The 13,645-nt window shown below is 31.6% G+C and overlaps 1 protein-coding gene across 6 annotated transcripts; it reads left to right on the top strand.

Annotated features, from left to right (window-relative positions):
- Positions 1-3,049: 3,049 nt before the first annotated feature.
- Positions 3,050-13,379, top strand: LOC106761194. Of its 6 annotated transcripts, XM_022781469.1 has the most exons (13): positions 3,050-3,179; positions 3,875-3,973; positions 4,448-4,591; positions 5,263-5,359; positions 5,450-6,141; positions 6,624-6,711; positions 6,801-6,874; positions 7,419-8,478; positions 8,829-9,115; positions 9,807-9,913; positions 11,028-11,178; positions 12,493-12,645; positions 13,133-13,379. In XM_022781469.1, exons 1-13 carry the CDS (start codon positions 3,123-3,125, stop codon positions 13,265-13,267), a joined length of 3,144 nt encoding a protein of 1,047 aa, XP_022637190.1. In that variant the 5' UTR covers positions 3,050-3,122; the 3' UTR covers positions 13,268-13,379. The 6 variants fall into 6 exon arrangements, with proteins under 6 accessions (XP_022637190.1, XP_014500204.1, XP_022637189.1 ...); XM_014644718.2 differs by having other exon boundaries at positions 5,266-6,141; XM_022781468.1 differs by having other exon boundaries at positions 5,263-6,141.
- Positions 13,380-13,645: the final 266 nt, after the last annotated feature.

Genomic DNA, 13,645 nt, shown 5'->3' with positions numbered 1-13,645 from the left:
GAGTTATTTGTTTACTTGTTTTGAATTCTTAATTAAGGTTATGATAGAATAACCATGTGTGGTTTATATACTTATGATAACTAGGAATAATGCATGTGTTTGTTATTATTGATTTATCAATAGAAACTTTAAAAATTTATTTTAACAAATAATTGAACGTAACACGTAAAATTAGATGAAACTATTTAAAATTATTTTTTTATTTTGTCTGACTTGTTTTTTAGATGATATAGTATTTTCTTTTTCACTAAAAGGAGTCTACGACTCTACTCAATACTCCCTCTAAAGACAATTGTCACAATAGAAAAGTTGTCGTTCTAAGCGAGGTTTAGATGTTCACCTTTAAGAGTTTTGGTCAAAGTCTTAAGAGCTATATTGTTTGATCGATATTTGTCATAATCAATTGATACCTTTTTTGTTCTATAAACTAATCTTTGGTTCAAGTGAGAAAGGGAATGAATTGATTTTCTCTCTTCAAGAGGTATATTGTTGAAGTGTTGACAAGATGTTCAAATGATGTGACTTATCACTCAGCAATACATTAGAGTTTGACAGATGAAGGTCCTACGAGCTCTCTAAAGGGTAATATTATAAGTCAAATTCATTTTTATGTTCATTTGACCAATGTAAGAATGTGATGTTTTTGAGCTAATATTGCAATGTTTAACTTATATTTGCATTATATTATATGACTTTAGTTGGATTTACGTATCTAAGATGATATATTAATTAATTTGTGATATATATATTCAAACACCTGTGATTAATAAAGATCCCATCGCTTTATTGATGATCTAAATCATGTAGATTAAGACACTAGGTAGTGGGAAATTGAGAAAGGATTCTTGCATAAACTCGTAGAAACATGACTATGGATGTAATGAATTTAACTCTATCATTTATTATGAGATTTACTTGTACATCGAAGCCTTGAATACTAATATTTTGTAAGTTTTCAATTTATTACTATCTATTGGATACTCGTATGTTGCATAGATTTAGATGTTCATCTATAGTCTTAAAAGTGGGTTAGTAACCTAAAAGGAGCTAACACATGGAAGATCCATAAACTCATTGCCTTAAGGTTTTGGGTTAGAGATGTTGTTAATCCCTTGTACGTGTGTTAGACTCATGTTTCATTATTGTTGCTTCTCCCTACTGATCCTCCCTCGAAAGATCCATTAATTGTTCCGTGACAAAGACTAAGTGGATTGAGTTATAATTGAATCGTAATACGTGAACTGCTACACTATTGAGTAAACCAAGTTGCAACACAATTATCTACTATAACTTTTGACCTTATGGTAAGCTTGATCCAACAATTGTTACTAAAGCCAAAATCAACAATTCTATGATATATACCAGGCGGATTAAGTCGAAAAGAACTAAAGCCTAACAAAATAAAATGTCTTAATTATTCAGATGGTCCCCTACTTTGGTGGAAAAGTTTCAAGTTGGTATTCACTTGATTTTTTCTTTCAATTGTGTTCCAACTTTTGAAAAAAATGTCTCAATTAGGTTATTTTTTTAAATATTAACGACATTAAAGACATGTCACATATCAATATGTTTTTTTTTTAATTTTTAATTATTTTTTGTAAAATTTTTTGTTGTTTACATGTCAGGTCCCTTGTGTGACACATGATAATGTCAATGTCAAATAGTACCATAACAATGTCACATGTTAGTGTCAGTGTCAAGCATCATTGTCTTAATTTCAATTTAGTCTTTATTATGTCTCATTGATTCAATTTAGTCATATAATGTTTTTCAAAAGGTAAAATATTTTCCCTCACAAACCAAATTTATTATTTGTATTATGGTGATATTTATATTTATTAAAATTAATTTTTAAGATGTTTTGTATATATATTTTTATCATATACTATTAACTCATATTTTGTTAATCATTAATAAATTTTAATATGAATATTAATATAACATTTAAAAAAATAATAAATTTGGTGTCAATTAAAAGATAATCAAATTTATTATTTGTTTAATGTTATTAATTAATTTATTCTTATAAAATACATGGTTTAATAATATATTAGTTTTAGATATTTAGAACATTTATACTTAATTAGTTTTAATGTTATGAGAAAACAAGGATTAACAAAATATAAGTTAATAATATACAATAATTTAATAGGTTAAAAAGTTATTTTAAATAAAATTATTACTATAATATTTATACAACTAATAAATTTGATGAGAAAGAGATACTATTATTTCATTTTGAAAAAAAAAAGGACCAAATGGAATAAAAAATCCTAGAAATTAAATTGAAATAAAGAGAATGACACTTAACCATTGACAAATACCATTATCTCTCATACAGACCACATGTCACAGAGAATTTATAGTTCCATGTATCATAACATAAATCTGACATATACACAACAATTTTATTTTTTATAATAAGTTAATAACATTAAAAAATTAATAAAAAGTTAAAAAACAAACAATGTGATATATTATTAAAAACAACACTATTAATTTTGTTTTAAGATGACCCAAGAAACTTTTTTTTATAATTGAAACACAATTAAAACGAAAACAAAAAATTAAGTTAATATCAACTTGATACTTAGTAAGATCCATCCCATTAATTAAACCAAAATAAATACTCCGAGAATAAAATTATATTTAAACTTTTGTTCTATATTAATACTACACTGGATCTTATGTGTAAATCCTTAACAATTAATCACTTCACACAAACAATCTATTAAGAACCTGTTAAAAGAATTTTTTAATACATTGAATATAAAAAATGTAGAAAAATTATATGAAAGAAATTGTTGAAATTAACTTGCATTTCAACTTATTGAAGAAAATTTCATTATATATTTTCCTCTTTATGGAAAAATTGTCTAAAAGAATTATGAATTACAAATTCGAAAACATTTTTATTTAAAAAGGACAGAAGTTCATGTTTTTTTAATTAAACAGATGATCATATTTAAACCAAATAAATGTTAAAAAAGCAGAAATTTATTTCCTCAATTTAAATTGTGACTATGACTGTTTTGCCATTCTCATCGACGCAAAGTTAACCCGCGAGTTCTATCCTTTGGCGCCAAAACGTGTTGAGTTCGCTCTTGCTTTGTCACCGAAACATGGGAGAAACCTCTTCCATGGCAACCCTAGCTTTTCGTCCTCCTCACTTCTCCGAGGTTTGTTGCGCTTCTTTTCTTTCGATCTTTTTTGTCTTTTTATTTATTTGTTTTTATTTTCATTTGTATGATACACGAGAAAAAAAAAATTCGATGCCTCAATAATGGCTGTGAAAATCTAAAGCGGACTTATATGGGAGCTAGGCTGAGAATTTGTTTGTTCGATTTTGGGTGGGTGTTTCTTTTTCATGGGGATTTATTTATTTTCTGTTGTTGTAATATTAGCGATCTTGTTTTTACTTGATGATGATACTCTGATTTATGTTATTAATTCCAAATTTCTTCAAATGTTGGGTTTTTGATTTTTGGGAAATTTATACTTGTTTGTAAGTGAAGTATGGATATTTTGAAATTATTGTTATAGTTTTCAATCGCTGCTCACTGTAGTAATTGCGCGGATTGGGAGGCCTTTTCATTCACATCAAGCTTGCAATCGTCGCTGCATTAGCCACATTTGCTGGAAAACTTATCTCCGCTATTATAAATTATAATTGTTGTGTGTGTATCTGCGTGTTTATGTATTTATCTGTGTTCGTCCTAATAACTGATTTGGTCTTTGTTTACAGTGTTGCATATAAGACAGGTTCTGTGATTATTATCTTATGCATATATATATATATATATATATATATATATATATATATATATATATATATCTTCGATTTGTAATTTTATGTTGCATATGCATATTGCAGGAAGTAGCTTGGCTTCCATGCTGGCTGCAGAGTCTTGGAACTAATGGGTCTATTGAATTTGTTAAGGAATCTCAAGCCCATTCATACAAAGAAGCAAAGGTTAGAATTTCTCTTTCTGAAATTATGCTCTTTTTTTTTTTCTTTTTGTGTGAGCGCAGTTGCTATTATATTCAAGTACTCTTCAGAGATGTTCAATATCTACATATCACAAATGAATATCACAAGATACATCATTATACCACTCTACCAGTTGTTTCATTTAAATCAGTAGAAGACCAAATCATAGAAAATAAAAGTTTATAACATCTAGTATATGAGTGATTGATGATTGGTTTTGTATGTTTAAGTTCTAGTGATGTCTTAGTAAATAGTCCGTCTTTACATGGATAGAGGATAGTCAGCTGTACAAAGCTGTTTTTTTTGTTTAAAAGTTTAAAGTCACAAATATTGTTTTATATCTAATTCAATTTCCACTCACTGCGTCTATGTTTGTTCTTCAACTTTGTAAGTCTATGGGAGTGTTAAATTGGTCAATTTTTTTGTTGATGCATTCTCTTCTTTGGAATGAACAAGGATCCGGGACCTTCTGAAGAAACTGGTAATGTTGGAGAAGATTTCAATGCAATGTCAAGGGAAGAAGGTCGATATAGAAGTTGTCATTTATTCTTATCTGGAGATGATAGTTCACCTCTTAGTGTTGCTTCATCTCCTGAAAATGTGAGTTTATTTTTCTTTTTGATCGATCAAATTTTAAAGAATGGTACATCTATTACATATGTCTTCCTTCTATCGAGGACTTTCCTCCTTCTAAATACTACAAACCAACAAACTAACTCAACACGTTAATCGCCCTTAACATGTTTTGTAACAGCACATATATAACACCACAACAGTTACATGCATCCATAACTTCCTAAAGACATAGATATCAATAAGATACTAATAATTTTAATCCTTATCTGCCTAAAGAGTGAGAGTATATTTATCTGTTTATTCTCCTCAATTCTTATCTGCCCAAACAGCTTTGTGTTTTGTTTACTTATATGCTACAGCAATATCAGCTAGCTAGTTTTTATATGTTTTTCGTCTTGTGGCTAAAAGGACTCAGTGACATTGTTGTGCTTGAATTTGTCACTTGTAAATTGTAATAGCAAGCATGGGTTCTGAAGTTTGAAGGAAGTGACAGAAAAAAATGCTTTTAGAAGATCAGTCCTTTGCTTATAGTCAATTCTCTCAGTTGATTAGATGTCACTGTTTTCCACAATATACACTAGCACACTTATGTGAAACGTGTCTGTTAATTTTATTCTTATCTACTGGGGAAATTACTTAAACTGTTAAATCTATTAAGACTAAGAGCTCCTTGATGTATTGATAATTCATTGAAGCAGGTGTTTCACTTTAGTCTTCGTCTTTCTTCAGACATTGGTTCACTCTTTTGCCCGACCCAAGATTTGAATGAATCTCAAGATCTAGTTGCACCAAGTACTGTTTTGTCATTGCAAGCTATTCAACCTTCTCTTGATTTTAGAGAAAACATGCATTCGATAATGGATCGTCTTACCTGTGAATCAGATTTGCCCGCTGCTTTCATCCCTGAAACTATGGAAAAGGATGCTTCAAAATCTCTAGTTGCTACAATTGATTCCGTTAAAGATGCTGATGTAAGTAGTGCAATAGAACTTTCTGTTGCTGCATCTGAGGCATTGGTCATACATGATTTAGTGAAGCTGGACTCAGTTTTAGAAACAATGCAAACAGAAGCTATACTTGAAGTTGCACTTCGTGTGAAGCAGGCACGTCTTGAGGGATTGGAAGACGGCTTCCAATCCTCAAATGAGGAATCTGACTATAGTGATTCTCTTTCTGATTTGAATGATTTCATCATGGAAGATGCCTATGAAGATATAGGGCTGCCTATTGGTGTTCCTGTCGAGAATACTCTCTGCAGTTCAACTATATTTGAAACAAAAGGTGTGTCTGATGTTCAAGAAGGTAGAGAATGCATTAATAAAAATAGTGATGGTATGCACGCTTCTCAGCTTCACAATTTTGATGATAAATCTAAACACAAGCAGTTAGAAGTTAACGTGGAGAAGGAGATGCAGCAAAATACAGACTCACCTCATCATTCTTTACGTTGTGAAAAGAAGACGCATTTTGATGATCCTGGTTTGGGTGAAAATACTCTCAAACATTTTGATAACAGTCCTCCTATTTCTCATCAATGCATAGGGAACAGTACCGATGTTTTGGCCCCCGATCAGGTAAAGTATCTTTTCCTTTTGCTTTTATTCCACCTATCGACACAGCATTCAAAATTTAGCTTCTCATGAACCAACTATCACAAAAGGTTAGGCTATTACGTGACGGTAGATTATTGGCTTTTACTTTATATCTTTAACATACCCCCTCATGAAAGTGTTCTTTGGGCTTTAAGCTTGCGTAGGTCCACCAACCTTAAATTGAAATATATCATTTTGGTAGAATGGGGATGCTTGGTTATTGGTAACCAATGACCGCCTGGTTGTAGAGGCCTCTATATCAATTATATTGAAGGCTTAAGGGATAGGGTGAAGATATACAGGGTGGTTTGTATTGAAAAGAATGATTTAATGAATAAGAAAACAAATTAGCAGTCTCACTTTTGGTATTGTTTATCTCAGTTGTTTCTGAGCAGCATTATGTCTCCACTATTACATGATTTTGATATTAAGTAATTGATGCTACGTTGATTTCCATTTTCCAGACAGTTGGGTTGACTATGCTTGACTTGACTTCTATCAAGCCACCAAACAGTGTCAACTCGTCACTTGTTGAGATTTCTGGAAATTTCAGTGAGTTTTAATATCTTACTCATCATTTTCATCTGCTTTCTTTGTCCAGTGTTTAAAGCTTATCTATTTTCTTTTGTTAAACGATTCAGAAAAAGAGAATTGGGCAACTTACCCAGCTCCAGAAAGGTTTAGAAGTCGCTGGTTAGGGGGGTGGACATATAAGGTGTGGCGTTTCTTCTTTTTCCTTCACCTACCATTTCTGTTAGTCATGCAAGAAATGTGTTAGAGCCATGGGCTATCTATTCATGGCTGTTGGTTGCATTTCTCCATCAAGAATGTGTCAGCGCTTTATTGTTGCCATCACTCTGTATCAATGTTATTTAATGAACACTTGTCTGATGGAACAAAAAGAATCTAAGAACATCTGATTTTCTACATATTTGGATTTTCATTCATGTCGATGGCATATAAGCCACTGTTTCTATCAGTTGCTTGTGTGGTTGTGTGGAATTCTAAATTGTTATCTGTAGAAGGGGAACTTCTGATATGATTGGAGGCAAATTTCCTCAAAATTATTTTCTTTCTTTTACTACGTGTCTGCCCTTTTTGTTCCTTTTTTACTTTCTGTACTCTATTCCTACAGTTTGTGTTCATTTAAAAAAATTTGCATTCCTTTTCTCATTATTTATATTGTATTTGGTTGTATTCATTCATGGATTTAAGCATCTTATTTTTCATGTATTTTTACTCTGTTTCCCTTTTGGAAGGAATTAGATTCATCTTCATTGAAAGGAAAGAATGCAGAACGTATTCCAAATTTTCTTGTTAGAGAGACAAGCTTTCTTACAGAATCCGTAGATATTGTTCCTGATGAGAATTCTCGTGTGCTGAAACATGATCCCAACTGTGTCATTGGTTCTCAACTAAGTGTGCCTTCTGAAGACTCACACAACAAACCTAATGAGAGCATATTGCAGTCTCAAGATGTGATAAAATGTTTTAGTCCATCACTGACTGATCCTCTCTGTTCATTTGTTCCGTGTAGCCTTTCCTTAGAGCATGGCAATTACAAAACTCATATTGACAAAGGAAAAGATTGTGAGGATTTTGTCCCATCCGTCTTTGAATTTGAGGTGGATAATTTTCAAAGGATATTGGGAAAGAATTTTAATTTTGACCGTAGTGATGAGAAAGTTACGTCCGTGCTAGATAATAAGGATCTTCCAATCACTGAAGCAAGGATGGATGAACAAGTCACTCGGAAATTAGCAAGGGTTGAACACACTTCTCTTAAGACTTATAGCACAATTTTACCAAACTATAATTTGACAGCACTTCCAATTGATGAGAGTATGGGTAGTGCAGCATCTTTGGGCACGAAGATTTCAGAGAGCCTATCTGCTTCAAAGCACGCAGATGGAAACAAAAATAAAGAAGATAATCAGCATTTGGTTGATCATAACTCAATTATTGAAATAAAGAATGACAAGCGTAGTAATGAGTTAAAACCAGCAGATGAAAATGACATTTCAGCAGAACCAACACAAGATACACCTCTTATTCTAAACCATAGGATACGCCGGTGTTTGCTAGGCCCTATGAATGTTGCAAATGATGTCAGTGCAGAGAAAATTAGGACGGAACTTGTGGTGCCAGAAACTGTCGTTCAAAATGAACAGAACAATACTCTTAATGAACTGCAGTTTGAGAGCAAGAAATTCCCCAGTGAACATGTTAGAGTCAGAAAGAAAGTACATTTCTCAGAAAAAGTGGAAGGGCTTCATCCGAAAAGGAAAGTATCAAAGTTGGAATCCTCACATAAAAGATGTAAGTCTTTTGTTCAGTTTGTGTAATTGCTAAGAGCCCAATTAACTATCCCAAAAGCTTAATCTGTTAGGTAAAGACGTATGAATGACTTAAATTTCATGGTTAGCATGTTCCCTCAACGAGTTCTTTGGGCCTAGCTTGTTGATAATGCACAAATCCACCTTCATTGTACTGATATTTTGGGGGGACCACTTGGTCTTAGAGACTCTAATACCATATCATGAACCAACTATCCCATAAACCTCAGCTGTTAAGACATGCAAATGGTTTTATATTATATCAATATTCTGTAGTTGGAATGTATCTTTCAGTTTTTATATACTGTTTTACTTATTTTTTGCTAAATGTAGGTTCATCTGTCAGAACAAAAAGGCAACGAGTTTCAAAGTCATTGACCAATTCTGTGCCAAGTATGAAACATTCTTTGACAAATTATTGCAGAAACAGAGTGAATGAATGTATATTTCAAGGTATAGAGTTCCTTCTAACCGGATTATCTAGTGAGAAGGAAAGGGACATGGAAGCACTTATAAGGAGTTCTGGTGGAGTGGTTCTTTATGATATTCCCTCTCAAAATTCCAGGGGCAGGCGACATTCAACTTTATCGCATTTTCCCATTGTTCTATGTATGAGAAAGGTTTGTGTTCAATGATCAATATAACCGTTAGTCTTTTATCATAATACTATGCTTAAAACTTCTGCTAATTATGCTATTGCTCTCTTTCTTCATTTTTGTTAATCTCTTCTTTCCCGCTTTATGGCACTAGGGATTCATTTCAATGATTAAAGTGTACCCGAACAACTAAAGTTACACACAAGATGCCAATCTAATGATAAAGAATTGATTAATCTTTATATCTGTGACTTATCATTAAGAATTAGGTTCGTACTTTTTGTTAAAAAACTATAATTTACGCACTAGACACCCATTATGAGAGGCTTTCTATTATTAAGGTTACCAAGGCCTGGTAATTGCTTGAAACGGATAATGGTTTTTGGGTTGTCACCGCTCATTCTCATTCTTAATCTTCCCATGCATGCCAATAGCTATAGATACTTGTGTTTCAGAAACCATTTGACCAGAAGGCTTATGCAGTTTAATTTTGCACAAACATTAGCAAATAGAGCACGTGGAGCAACATAGTAACTTAATCAACGAAAGCTTAATTTCGTGTCAAAGAAAGACTGCACCTAGAAGCATTTTATGCAAAACTCAGAATATTTCTTTCCTTGTTAAAATAACTAATGGGCAAATTATACAACATTAATTATGTTTTTGTTATATAATGATTGCATTGTTTGATGGAGTCTTTGTTCGTTTGTCTCAGCTGCAAACCACCAAATTTTTATATGGTTGTGCTGTTGGTGCCTCAATACTAAAAGTTGACTGGCTTATTGATTGTGTTGCATCTGGAACTATTTTGAAACCTGAAAAGTAAGTTGCATAATCACTGGTAATTGACTTGTGCTTCGCTTAAATTTTATGTACCTTGTTATGGGATAAGTTGTCATTGAAGTATACTGATGTTATCGAATTAGTAACCAGTGTCCTGGTTGGTCTAGATAGTCTAACACACTGCCCGAAGATGCTGGGTTAGGGCCTGAGATTTGAAGCCAGCACTATAGGTTTGACGCTCTTAGAATAACTATTAAAATCGGGTAGAAAGTAGTTGTGTTGGAACTACTTTCCTGTACCTACAAGTTGTACCTAATTCTATACTTATGAGTTTAGTTTAGTCTTTTGATCTTCCATTTCTCTTAATATCAAATTTCTATCATTAAAATAAAATGCCCTCTTTAAAATATATTCTTCTCTCTTTTTTAATATATTATGAGTATATAATTATGACATGAGTTTATGTATTTAACATAGGCGAGTTTATGCGATTCTACTTGTAATCCATCAACCGTGTATCGTGACCAGTTCAGTAATTCGTCCGAGTTTTATAACAATATCTGTCTCGAAGAAAGTTTCTTTAGTCTCACATTCCAAACTATTTCTCTTGAACAGAATTCTCTCTATATTCCTCCTTACCTCTGCTGTCTCATTGGTGTCTTCAAGAGCACGCCCTCACACACATGCCTCTTCTGTTTCCTTTTCAACCAAAACATCTAGAAGGATTTGGTTTTTGACCGAGTTTAATATCTAATGATTTGGTTTTTTACTGAGTGTGATGCCATAATTTGATCTATATAGTGAACTCACCTAGTGAACTAATATTACTGTTATTGTTGTTGGTTTCTGCTGATAGCTTTTTATACTGCATGTGCCAATCGTTGTGGAAAGATTTATACAATTTTAGACACTCAACTTACAGATTTTGGTAATTTGACTTATTTGCAATCATATTTGATTTGGCATTTAACCACAGATCTAGTATTATTTTGCAATGACTTAGGTGATGTAAGTTTTGATTTTCTTAATAATAGATCTCTTGCTTAAAATGTTTATTAATCGGGAAATATTTGACAGTGTCTCCAATTTTAAATATACGTGCTGTCTTCAATTCCTTCTCCATTGTTTAATGATTCTGGTTTTGTTTTATTAGATACATGATTCTTCCCAATCGAAATGACATGAAGTGGTCCAGGATTGGGACGGCAATTCATCCAAGAAACCAGAGACATATATTTGAAAGAGTACGAATTCTGCTTCATGGGAAGCCTAGTTTCTGCACCAAATTGGCATGCATCATCAAGGTATGATCCTTCTTTTTACCTTTTTCTTTTTCTTCACTCATCTTAAGTTGTTCCTTGATATGTTATATTTTTATTGTGTAAAATTTTCACTTTTTATTTGTTTTTATGTTTTATTCTATTATGAAAAGAAGTAGTTTTTCTTTTTGATTTAGTTGATTGCAACTTTAGTTTTAATGGTTGTTTCTAAAACTAATCGGTAGCCTTTTGTTAATTTACATATACATATTGGATAACTTAGGAATGTAATGAAATCTAATGTAATTAATATATCTTCTATGGGTTGAATATAACTTTTTGTTGATATATCATGTTAAATACAATATCCTATGTGTATATTCAACAAAAAGAAGATTAATCTTATATATAATTTTTATTATATTGAACATAGTATCTAGAGCTCAAGATTTTTTGGAAAAATTTTCATCACTTCGGCTCACTACAACCACTATTGTTAGAGTGGCCATTGTTGGCAGTGACATTGTTAGAGTTCCAGTTTTGATCGGTGATCACACTGTTTTGATCTTCTTCGTCAGGCGAATCTTGGATTTTTTAAATTTTTCTCTATCGTTCATTCATGACTTCTTTCATTGTTTCATAAAGAGATTTATATGGAACAACCTTCCAAATTTGTTGGGATTGTAAACTGAGGTTTGCATCCACACACACACACACACACACACACACATATATATATATATATATATATATATATATATATTCTAAATTGGTCTTATTTTTAGTCGATGTGACTTCCAACACACTCTCCTCACGCTAAGGTACATATGTGCGTGAGATTAGACATTAATGAGTGACTTGATAGCGGCCCAATAGTTGGTGGAATGATATGTCTAACAAACATAAATTTTGTTAGGATAGACTCTAATCCATAACTCTATGATGTTGAATATAATGAAAAGTTATGTATGAGAGTAATTTTTCTTATGTTAAATATATATATATATATATATATATATATATATATATATATATATATATAAGATACTCTATTTATAATAAAAAAATATGGACTAAGTCCAGAATACAAATAAAAAATAATAACAAACTAAGTAAAGATAAAAGATAAAGATAAGATATATAAAATATCTAATATATCTAAAACTGAGTCTAAAACTCCCAACAAATATCAATGCCATACATGTCTAATATGAAGCTATCTAAATCTACTTTAATTTAACAATGTAGGTATAACAATGCAATGTAGGTGTGTAAGTACTGATACAGATTATAATAATGGTCTTTTGATACAATATCTCAACATTTTCTAAAATGTGGATTCGTATGTTTGTTTTGCAGCATGGAGGTGGACACGTGTTCAAAACGCTTCAAGGGTTAGTACGGATCATTGATGAGGAAGGGACTTGGGTTGAAGCTATTGTAGTTGAAGATAAAGCTACAATATCTCGTCACCTGAAGCATTGTGCCCAAGAGCGGAATATTCCAACGATGGTAAGTAGTAATTCCGTATTTCAGATTTGAAGATTATTTACGGTGCTCCATATTTTATTTAAAATGAAGTTGCTGGTTGTGTATCAACACGCTCAAGAATTTTTCCATTTTCTATCTCACTATATATATATAATGATCACATGACCTCTTATAAAAGTTAAATGACACGGCTCTAATCTTATCCTTGAATGATCTTTTATGGTTTTAGATTTAATAATCACATAACCACTAAAAGAGTGCACCACTTTAATTTAATTTTAATAATCCAAGTGTAGTTTAGATTTCCTCTTCTCACCCTCTCATACAAACACTTTTCTCACTTCGTACGTTCGGTGTATACACATACATGGTTTGTCATGTGAAAATTCTTGACATTTCAATCTTGGATTTTTATGATTAACCTCTCACTTGTCTCTATTTTATGTACTTAATGTATATTTCTGTTAGGTGTGGGTTTTTCTTATTTTTCTGTTGACTTCTCATGCAGCCTTTTAGCTGGATAATAAAGAGCTTATATTCTGGAAAGTTGCTTCCTTTTACGGAAAAAAAGACCATACATCCTTTGCCATTTGTTAAAGCCTCCGAACTTCCCAGTTCTTCTGATATGAGTCAAGAAATATAATTTTTTTTAGCAACTATGGTGACCATTTATGAAGATTTATGTAAGGGCAACACAAGGGAGGATTCGGAAATTTTAAATTTCAAAGGGAACAAAACTAATGTATATTAATTTCTGGCAACATATATATATATATATATATATATATATATATATATATATATATATATATATATATAATGTATTGATATTTTGATACATTTCAAATTGTTAAGTCAATCTGTAAATATACATATCCATTGTATTATTATTATTTTCTCTAGATCCCTATGGTTAATAAATGCTTAATAGATCCTATTAATGTGTTTAGGTTTTTATGATTGTGATGAAAAAACGTAATTAAAGGAGGTGATTGTGCAAATAAATTGTTGAAATTCGGTA

This window comes from Vigna radiata, chromosome 5 (assembly GCF_000741045.1).
Source record: "Vigna radiata var. radiata cultivar VC1973A chromosome 5, Vradiata_ver6, whole genome shotgun sequence".
Taxonomy (NCBI): Eukaryota; Viridiplantae; Streptophyta; class Magnoliopsida; order Fabales; family Fabaceae; genus Vigna; species Vigna radiata.
The sequence above is the reverse complement of the archived record's forward strand: the minus strand, read 5'-3'. Positions and strand labels throughout refer to the sequence as shown.

Coding starts and splice junctions, on each gene's coding strand:
- LOC106761194 (XM_022781468.1), top strand. CDS start 3,123: ATGGGAGAAACCTCTTCCATGGCAACCCTAGCTTTTCGTCCTCCTCAC. Junction 4,592..5,262: donor TTGCTTCATCTCCTGAAAAT/GTGAGTTTATTT, acceptor AATTCATTGAAG/CAGGTGTTTCACTTTAGTCT. Junction 12,646..13,132: donor AGCGGAATATTCCAACGATG/GTAAGTAGTAAT, acceptor CTTCTCATGCAG/CCTTTTAGCTGGATAATAAA.